A 10,874-nucleotide genomic window follows, 5' to 3' on the forward strand; every position below is an offset into this window, starting at 1 on the left:
GTGCCTATCCATCTGTTTTTACAAGGCCAGAATGAGGCCTTGGAGAGCAATGGGCTAGATTTTCAAAGGGATTTAGGTACCTAAGGAGGTGGACACTTTTGAAAATCCCAGTAGGTGCCAATCTGAATCTTTAGGCCCCTGAATATCTTTGAAAATCTGGCCCTTCCACAACACAGATAACAATGAACATTGCCCTCTTTTCACATCAGTTTTCACTTTTTATTAGCAGGGTTCAGGATTCCAGGCTTGTTTGTCTGATTTTTAATCCACATATTTTGCTTCTTCTGACTTCCTTTCTTCCACTAATTATCATCATCTCCCATGTGTTTCCTTGGCTGGTATCTTCATGACTAAATTAACATGGGGATATTTTGATACTAGTTGTTGCAGAGAAAAAAAGGAGGGGAGGAAATATAAGATTAATTGTATTAATTTGCCACAGCTTTTTAATTCATTTTTTTTAATGGATCCTTTGTACTTCTGCTTAAAGGACACTGTCTGATTAAGCATCATCTGCTGTAGTTTTAAAAAGAATTTCCTCATCTGTGTGACAAATAATTTTATATTAAAATTGAAAATGTGTAAGTCTTTCACTTATCCCTATCTGTGCTGTTTGTCTTGTGTTTCTCTGTGCTTGGATAATGAAAATGGACTGATCAATATCAGGTTCTCCTGCACTACCACAATGTAGCAATGTTTAGGCTTTGTAAAAGGTTGCTTTGACAAAACCTGAATTCGGGGGCCAAGTGTGCTGCATTGACTTAGTGCCTTTAACAGGAGACATTCAACTAGTTCAGGTCTGAAATGTGACATACTTTACAATGTGCCCTAGATACTAAGAGCTGTATTTTCCCTTTTTCTTAAGTAATACCAAACCAAGAGAAAAATAGAGCCAGGTTAATTTCAGCTCTCAAATCAAAAGGATGAAATTCATACTAAAAGAAATAGAAATTTCCCAGAACCATGTGATTTTTATTTTTATTTTTTGGTAAAAACAATGTGATCTTTTAAAAATAAACAAATACAGAGGGGCCAGTGGTGGGAATGATGATAAAACCTAGTGCTTTTCACCAGTAGGTCTCAAAGTGATTTACAAAGGAGGTTAGTATCATTATAGGTAGAGAAACTGAGGCACAGAGGTGCGGTGACTTACCCAAAATCATCAGCAGGCCAGTGACAGAGCGAGGATTTGAAGCCACGTCTTTGAGGCACACTCCAGGACTCTATCCTTTAGGCAACACTGCTTATGAATACAGGCTTTGATCCAGCAAAGCACTTAAGCATGTGTTTAACTTTAAGCACATGGGTAGTCCCATTTACTTCGAAGTTGAGCATGTGTGTAAATTCTTTGCTGGATTGGGGCCAGGGGCCGGAATCAACCTTTGCTTCAGGGTGGTAATCTGACTGCAGTAAGATAATAGCAAATAGGAGTAACCTTTCTCTCTTCCTCCTCCTTCCAGCCCCCTATTTAGAATCAGAGCCTCGTTCTTAACAATGCATCCACTTCACTATTTTCACGGTTTCTATCGGGCTAAAAATAAGCAGCCAGAAATAACGAAAGCTAATGAGAAGTAGCGATTGCACCCTCTCCCCAGCACTGCCCCTCACACCGCATTCCCCCACTTCTCAGCAGTCTCAACAAAGGTGCACAAAGTGGAGGTCGCTATTATAAAACTAACAGCTGCCACCTGAAGGGTGACGAGGACTGACACAGTTTCTGTCTTTACTTTCTCACTTGACAAATGTTCCCTTTCCAGTGGCTTCTAATATCAATGTAAGCGCTGCAAACATCTTGGGCCTGGCTCTTCCCTGCCGTGCACCTTGTGTAGTCTTTACACCAGTGCAAACTAGGTGTGAGATGACACTGTTGGTGTACTTGAGTGAAGAATTCTCATTGGGTAATACGTTACATTGCCTTTACCCAGGTGTAAATGACCACACAAGGTGCAAGTGGAGTTCACTGCTCAGTGTGCACTGAGCAGTGCACAATGGCTGATTCGTGGAGTGTGAGTCTCTTCTGCTCAAGCTGTAGCTACTCATAGGTGTGTGTGTGTGCGGGGGGGGGGGGGGTATTTATTTTTTTTTAAAGCTCCGGAGTTTCCCAGTTACATCCCCAATGTTGTTTAAGATTGTAGCTGTCACACAAAAAAGGGAAGAATCAGGCCCCTTGTCTTTCTAGTCCCTGAGCTCCCTCTAGTGCTCACACATACACATTGCAGCCACTCACTTCAGCTCTCTGGTTTAGTAGCATGTGAGAGAGGCGTTCCGCTGGTGCTCTTTGGGTCCAGTCTTGCAGTCTCTGGTGATCTGAGCTGACCCACTCTAGCTTGATGAGTAAACTTTTTAGGATTGACCTCTTTTTCAGTTCACTCTTGGTGAGGAAACTTTGTAAATAAGTTACTCTGACGTAAATTAAACTGTGCACAAAAAGCACTGAGGCTCAGCTCCTCAAAGGGCCTGCGCTCCTAAGCACACCACCCCCTTCTCTCAGGCTGTTTGTTGCCATGGTGTTAACAAAAGGTGGGGAGCATCCCCACCCCACACACCTCCACCCAGGCTACACTGTGGCTGTGGTGTGTGCTCGCTGAACCCTGTCACCAGCATGTGCAGGGGTGGGATTTCAAATGTCAAACTTTGCAAATACTGTCCCACCTGCTCCTAGCATCGGCAGAGAAATGTAATTACAGAAGGGGAGAAATCTCAGTGTTACAGGTCTCAATTTTTGCTTAGGTCAAGTATCTGAGAGGACCTAAGGTACAGAAACAAGGCTTTCCGGCTAAAATCAGACCTTTCTAACTCACTATGTCTTACAGGTGATGTACTCCTTTAGCTGGGCTTGGGTTGGGTGCTAATCATTAAAGCTACTGTATGATGCCAGAAATCCTGAGAAGGATACAGATGCAGGCTGACCCTGAGGCATTCTGGTGGCATGAGCTGTCGGGGTCCCTTGCTCTCTTTAAAAATACAGTATAGTGAAGTGTATTTGGCATTCCTTAAAGGTGATTTGATAGCCTTGGGGCTCCTATTCTTCCAGTATAGAGGACAAATACCTCGTTTTAAAGTCAAGGGCGTCACTCAGATCCTTCAGCTGGTGAACTGGGCCCCTGGAGACTGAAATCTTGGATCCACAGAGGTACAGCATGGGGCAGTGCTAGCTTCTCCCCAGCCGCTGACAATGTGCCTCCACCTTGTTCTTTGGGTGCCAGCACTGGGAGGATGGGAGCAGGGTAAGTCCAAATACCACCAGCCCCCAGAGCAGAATACCCACCAATGTCTAATGTGGCTGGAACCCCAGAGGTGAATTTATAGCTCAAGCTAATCTTATTTCGGGCAGGAACTGTCGTTTCCTGTATGTTTGTGCCAGTGCCTAGCACAATAGGGCTCTGACTTAGTTGACTTGTAGGCACACAATAGAACTGTTAAATAATAATAATCTCTAGTCTGATGCCAGTCATGTAGTGGTGTGTGTGTGTGTGTAGTTACACTTCTTCACAACAAACTGTTGCTTTTCACTTCTGCTTAAACTTGTGTTGTCTCAGTCCTGTCACAGATCCTGGTGAAGAAGACAATGATGAGACGCGGCCATCTCAGTCCATCCCTCTGCAAAACTGCCTTCCAGCGCCTGGCATCTGTGTCCTTGATAAACTCATCAAAACGTGCCCAGTCTGGCTTCAGCTGAGCATGAATCAGGACAGGGCTGGAGAGATACTCAGCAAAGAAACAGCAGGGGTAAGTCTACATTTGTCCAAAACAATTTCAGTTCAGACAACCATATTTCCTGCTCCTCAGGGGAGATGGATAGCTGTGATGTGTTTTGTTTTTTTCATGTGAAAGCAAACATATTTAGCAGTTTTTGGTCTTTGTTTCCTTTGCCCATGGTTGTTGGCTAGTCTTATGTTCATGGGATAGACATTTCCATTCTCTCTAGAGTGGTGGTGTGTGTGAAAGAGAAGGCTTATACCTTTGATTTACTTAGCAGTTGGTGTCTGGGAACAGTTTTCCTATTTGTTTCATAGCCCTGCTTGTTGTGCTTTCAGATATCTCCAGCCACACTCTGTAGTCTGATGCAGTATTTTTCCAATATCTCTGACTTGTAGCTTCCTTAAAAAGTGAAATCTTAAAGGTGAACAACAACAAACGTGTGTTCATGCCCCTAGTTTGCTTCTTTGGGTGTCAATTTTGCTTGTTGATTTTTGTACCTTAGGAAAACCAGCAAAATCAAGCCTTTTCTTCCTTGTAGGAGGACATGAGAACTAGTGGCAGCTCTTTCAGCCCTTCATTGACAAGATATAGGGTTTGGAGCTTTAAGAAAGAAATCTTTTCTCCCAAGCGCATGTCAGGTGTTTGAGATAGAGAAGCGTTGACAAAAATAACAAACAAAACATGTAGTGTTCTTAAAAGTTTTGATACAGTTGCTCAGATTTCACATCCTTGGTACTGTGATGTCATTATAGTACCTCTTCGGTCATCCATAGATGACCCAAAGTAGACAAGAACGGAATTTCTAATGTAAACAAAGCAAGATATAAAATGCTTTTTGTATTGCTTAGTCTGTGGGGGGAAAGCTCTCAGGAATTCTTTATATGTCATAAAGAATTGGGACGTGATTAGGAGGAAGTAGGGTGGATAAGCCCAATTTTTCCCTCTACTAAAAAGTGGCCTGCTCCCACTTCTCTTCATTCACTGGCTGGTGTTCTAAGGGAAGGTAACGATCCTGTGCAAACCAAAGAGACTAAAATAACTAAATGAAAACTGGAATGAGGCTAGGATTTGGGGTAGAGATGCTGCTGCAGGGAAACCTGAAGCACAGCCAAGCTGAAGGAGACATTTTAGGCTGAGTGTTATGGTTTAATTGTTCTTTGGCTTACCAATAAAGCCAAATCCCAGGAAGGGGTTAGGTGAGCACAGATGACACAGAGTGAGCCCGGGCCTGCCGCCTGTACTCATATTTAGTTGTATATTGCCATCTGAATAGTGTCACTGAGCTCAGTGTGACTACTCAGTATAAGTAAGCATAGCAGAATTGGGCTTATTGGAGAAAGAGTCTGTTCGGTCTGATCGTGTCATGAGCCTTGAAACGTTGCTGAGTTGTTGAGGGTTTTTTTAAATTAAATTCTCATGCATGAGGAGGCCTGATCAAAAAATGTGGGCCTGGTGTTTGTGATAAGGGAGGTTTTTACAGTAAAGGCTGTATCTGGGTTAGACTAAAGCCTGTGCAAGGCTCAGCCCATCTCCCCAGATGAAGGGAGTAAGTCCCAGGGACACATGGTAGAAACTAGATGACTCAGACCCAGGTCTGCTGAGATACATATAAAGGGCAGCTTGAGTTGCAGGAAGCAGGCTAGGAAGTCTGGGAGCCAGTCGACTGGAGGAAAACTTCGGCAGAAGGGAGTAGAGAGACTCTTCTTAGCTCCCAGGCAGGGGACCTGAAGAGTAAGACCGGCAGGAGTCCCTGGCCCTGAGGAAAGGACCTGGTCTGTATGATGAACCTGTGTTTCATGGTTTTAATTTAGAGAGATAACATTGAACCCTGAAGAAAAGGTCTGGAATTCCTGATGCTGTTGGGTGGAGGGGGGTTAGCGCTGCGCGCACTAGCTGGTGAGTTCTCCCTCAGGCTCATGTAGCCCCCCTGGACAGAGCATTAGAAAATGGCAGCTGGCTAAGAGCTTGCCTCCCCCTTTTCCTTCTTTAATCTCTTGCTAGCAATAGAAGCCATAGTGGGTGTTTACACCAGTTCCTGAGGAAATGAAAAGACCACCTTTAGCTGAAGGAAAGGTGGGAATAGGCTGTGTGGACTGCAGAGTGCCCAGGCAATTCATATGCTCTCGTTGGGAGGGTGGCAGTGGATGTCGCTTTTTCGTTCTCTGAATCAGCGTTCAGGGACGAAATCCAGCTTGTGCCAAGTTAGAAACCAACGCCTCCTCTGCCATTTGCTGGTTCTCGCAATGGCATCCAGCTGCCACAATTTTAACATCTTTAAAGCTCTCCAAGACATCCAGGGATGGGCAGTATCTCTGAAGGACATTCAGGGGCAAATCCTGCTTCTGCTCCCCCACCCCACCTTTTCCACAGGCATGATCCCTCCCCCTCTGCAATAGGTAGCCAGGAGAGGAACCTGCACAGAGGTGTGCCTCCCAGGGGAGAACAGCTGGCCAGCAGCAGAGCGGAGCATGTGCTGATGCTGTATCCTGCAGAAGGGGGTGCAGTGGACATACACTAGTTTAATGTCAGAGAACTGGGGTGGCACATGCTCTGCCTGCTCCTGGAGCTCCTTTTAGGATGGAGCAGCTGTCCAACACCCCAGAGGCACAATCTGGAAAGACTTATTTACATAATAGGCTCCCACCCTGCAAATTGGGAACAAGTTAACTGCAAGCTTAGGAAGCCTGTGCAGCTAAGTACCCGTTTCAACAGACGCGGCCCAAATTTAACCTTTGGAACCATGGCAACAAGCCTTCCTGATTAGAAAAGAGAACAGACCAGTTTCCAGGTTTCACTTCTCACCTTGTTAATCTGAATTTGAACCAAAATTGATCAAGTGTTAATCAATAACTCAGTGATCTCGGGGGTCAAACATACATTAATTCTCACAACAGCCCAGTGAAGTAGGTTAGAGTTATCAGCTTGGGGAGCTGAAGCATGAAGAGATTAAATTATTTACCTCCCTCCCCGTACATGGGAAGGTGCAGGATGCTCACAACTGTCTCTGACACCTGCCTGTCTGCCTAGCTAGCCATTTATATCCTGCTCACCACCATGGCATGGGGTCGGGCTGCCCTTTCACTGAGTCTGATCCAGTGTAAATATGAAGTGCTGAAGGACTGAATTTCACATCAGAGAGCAGAAGACCTTACCAGGCTCTCTGTTGTATTGAACTGAACGGAGAGCCACACAAGATACGGCCGAGGACATTCACTCCCAGGGCCGGCGCAACCCATTAGGCGACCTAGGCGGTCGCCTAGGGCGCTGCGATTTGGGGGGCGGCGATCGCGGCGGTATTTCCGCGGCGGGACCTTCCGCCGCCTCTGTGGGGGGGGGCGGCATTTCGGGGCGACGGAAAAGCTGGCGGCGCTCCTGCTCACTACCCATCTTAGCAAAACTGCTTCAAGCTGTGGTCAGAGTGGTTGTTTGAATGTGACGTGAGATGCTCCTAACCCTAGGACCTGAGGGTTTGTGCATTAGCAATGCTCCTAGCCTGCCGTGCTCAGGACCTACACTCAGTTCCCCCTTTGGCAGCACACCACATTGCCACTTGGCTTCTAGACAAGCTCCTCTCGGTTCCTCTTCCCGCGAAATCAAAGCTTTCCTGGTGTAGTTCCAGTGCACTGCAATTATTTAATCATTTTTCAGCATCACACTTCTCCTCTATAATGTTAATACCGTGGTTCTAGAATTAGCTAAATCTTTGAAATCACTTTTATAAATACCTTGACTCTCTCTTACCTAAAGGTGCTTTTAGGAAGAGGTGACGACAAAGCGTCTTTGCCCCTAGGGTTTCAAGCTACAAGTTAGATACATATTTGACATTGAAGTCTGATTAGAAACACACTGAGGAAAGCACACAGTGCTTACAATGCACAGAGAAGGGACTGACTCAGCCAGAAAGCCCTTTCTCTTCTTGATTAAACTTGCTCCTGTGCTAGTCCAACACACTCACTGCTTTGAGCCACTCAGGACCAAAAGTTAGTCATTTGCTATAAGATCAACTTATGGCTATTTTAATCCTTTTTGCTATAAAGGTCTAGGTGGCCCCTATTCTATACTCGTGCTAGAAACTTAAGTGAGGATGTACTGGGGCAAATTCACCATCACTTAGGGCAGTTGCATCAGGGGTTGTCACTTGGCAAATTGTGTGAAGTTGTGCAGCTTTACCTTCAGGTTAAGTGGGATATCAATGGTGCATTGGGATTCTGCTAGTCCCTACTGCAGGGCTGAATTTCACCCAGAGAAAATATCCCTTTAGTAGTAGTTATCTTTTTCATGAAAGGTTTGACATACTGGAGTGAAACTAGAATGAAATGTGTTAGATGTGAATTGAAAAAGACCTTTCTCTGGTTACTGGAAAGAATCTCATTCTCAGATGCCTAACATTAAGTTTACAAACTCCTACTTCTTTTCCTCTGCTTTAGATATTCCTAGTTAGGAGAGATGGTAACATGAACAACATGGTACTCTTGGTCCACTTCCCAGCCCAGAATGCAGCTTCTGATGTGCAGGAGTACAACATTAAAGAAGAAAAATCATGTAAGTTTTCTCAAACCTTTTATCTCTTGCTCTGACCATCAGATGGGCTCTTCTTTTGACTGCAAAGTATGTACACAAATGTGCTTGCAATGAAGAAGATCCTGCCACAGTTGGAGGAACAGTAGATCTTGGCTCCTCCAGGAAAATTTGTTCAGATTCATTGTGACCAGTTGGCCCAATTCTCCACTGATCTGTACCTTGTGTCATCATTTGTACCTGTGCACAGGGTGGTGTAAAATGCTACCACGTTAGAAGGGTAGCATTTTATTCAGGCAAATGAGAATGGAAACATTTACACAGGTGTGAGTAGTGATTGATTCTCCATTGCCTTGCACATTCTATCTATTCGATTAATTTAGTCTTTATTTCTGCTCTTGAATTAGCTGCCAACAGACTTTGATTTTTGCTAATTTATTCTTTATTCATTTCTTATTCAAACACTTTGTACAAATATTTTGACCTATTGGTTGTTCCTGAATTGTTTGTTTTGACTGTGTCTTCAGCTCTTCAGTATTCACAGTATATGATTGGTCCCCAAAAGAGCATAGTGTTGTTTCTGTTCCCTGATTGGATGACTGAACTTTTTATAAGCAAGAAAGGGGAAACCAAAGAGACTCCAAAAGGCACATGTCCGGTGCAGACTTTTGTGTGAGCAAAAAGTCACCAGAGCTTAATTTGTGCCTTGGCTCAGCCCCGGCACCTCTTTTCATGCTGGGCGGCAGTCCAGGCACCTCTTCTGTCAGTGGTGCAAGGCATGATCTTGCATGTACAGTGTGTGCAAGGTCACGCTATGCAGAGGATGCCAATTTGCAGAACAAAATGGCATCCTCCATGCAGTGTGACCTCACACGTATGGTGCATGCAAGGTCACACTGTGTGAAGGATGCCATTTTGTGGGTCCTGGCACTTCCCTCTTTACAAATTAAGCATTGAAATTCACACCTGTATTGCAAGACATTTTTGCTTTCCAAAAGATGTTTGCAAATAATTTCTTTGATAAGCTATTCACAGAAGAAGGGTCCATGAAAGAAAGTTCATATTTTTTTTATTAAAATGATGAACATTCACACATTCGGTTCCACAGTGTAAGTCCTGTGGCCTCAAGCCTACATGAGAAGGGAGGTAACTAAGTGAGTGAGCTCTAGATGGCATCTACTGGAGAGCAAGGGGAGCCGACTCAGCGAAGCAGTACCTCATTTACATATTAACTATGGGTAGTTTGGGGACACTGGGGTATAATTTGACAAAGTTTTGTTCAAGGGGCCCATATTTTTGAGATTATCCTGTTGGGAACTCATCAGGCAAAGCCTGGACAATGACTGGGCATGGGGTCACCCTGATGAAAACTGATGTTTGTCGAGGTGGGGTAAGAGGCCTGGACAGAGCCCGAGGGCAAGGAGAGAGAAATGGTGTATTGCTGGGAATCTCTGTCTGGGTGGTAGGGACTTGGATAAGTTTTTAAGACCCTTGATCCCCTTGTATCTGAGCTAAGAGCTGTTGTGGCCGAATGTAAGCCGAGCTCACCAGAAGTTCCAGTTTTCTAGCTAATGGCAAGCAGAAGTGAGAGACCAGCAGCGGTTTTAATCACCTGAGCCTCAGGCAGAGCAAAGCAGCAGTTGGACTCGCCACAGCTTCTAACAGGAGAGCAGCAGACTGAGCAGCAGCATGAGAGCAGTTACATGCAGAGGAATTCAGAGCAATAGTCTATGTCAGCCTATTGGATTCTGGCAAGGCCCCCCCAGTCCTAGCTGCTGAAATCAATATAGCAGGACAGGTGGCAGAGCCCCACAGCGATCTACAAAACAGGGAGCCTGATTTTCCTGGACTCTTGAAACCACAAACGGTGAGTGAGGAAGTTGGGGACCTATGAACTGAGAGTGGGAGGCTCGGAGATAGAACAAACTGCATCGACCAGTCAGGGTCCAAGTGCCTGGGACTGTGACTTATGCCCCCTGAGGTAAATGGTGGTGGTAAATTGTAAATATTTGTCACCATTCAACCTGGCCTTTCCCTCCCCCCCCATACAGTTTGTTTGTTTAAACCTCTATGCTCGTGTCATGAGTACAGATTTGCCTAGCAAATGTGCCCAGAGTGGTTATAGGTTCCCAGGTTACGGGAGGGGTGGGCAGTACCGGATTTACCATGGCGCCAGGCCCACACTCCAAAAGGGCCCAGCCCGGCCTGCGCTTCTCCGCCCACCGCTCTCTCCTGCGGGGGCAGGGGGCCGAAGCTTGGTCCTGCCAGCTCCTGCTGCAGCAGGGCAGGATCCGCTGGCAGCCAAGTTCCCCACTCCCCCGCCTCTTCCCTGGAGCGTGCTGCGTTCCTGCCCCTCCCCCTCCCAGCGCTTCCCCTGCCACCGAACAGCTGTTCGCCCATGTGAGGGAGGGTGAGGAGGCGGAGAAGAGGCGGGGGTGAGGCCTTGGGGAAGAGGGTGGAATCAGGGCATACCCCCTCCAGTCCCCTGCCGTGAGCCACTCAGGGCAGGAGGCTGGGAGCACCCCCACTACCCCAGCCCTCTGCCCTGACTCCTGCACCCCCCCCACACCCCAATGGCCCCAGCCCTGACTCCTGCATCCCCCACACATCCCCACCCCCATCCTGAGCACCAAACGGGAGCTCCTGCACCCCCC

The 10,874-nt window shown here is 46.2% G+C and overlaps 1 protein-coding gene across 1 annotated transcript in view; it reads left to right on the forward strand.

The window, feature by feature from the left end:
- Positions 1 to 10,874, forward strand: part of RIN3 (Ras and Rab interactor 3) — a 102,966-nt gene that overhangs the window by 30,487 nt on the left and 61,605 nt on the right. The window contains exons 2-3 of the mRNA XM_026651482.1: positions 3,540 to 3,729; positions 8,130 to 8,244. Coding sequence (XP_026507267.1) covers positions 3,540 to 3,729; positions 8,130 to 8,244 — 305 coding nt within the window. The remainder of the gene's footprint in view (positions 1 to 3,539; positions 3,730 to 8,129; positions 8,245 to 10,874) is intronic.

The sequence above is a fragment of the Terrapene carolina genome, unplaced genomic scaffold (genome assembly GCF_002925995.2).
Source record: "Terrapene carolina triunguis isolate 2854851 unplaced genomic scaffold, T_m_triunguis-2.0 Scaffold96, whole genome shotgun sequence".
NCBI lineage: Eukaryota > Metazoa > Chordata > Testudines > Emydidae > Terrapene > Terrapene triunguis.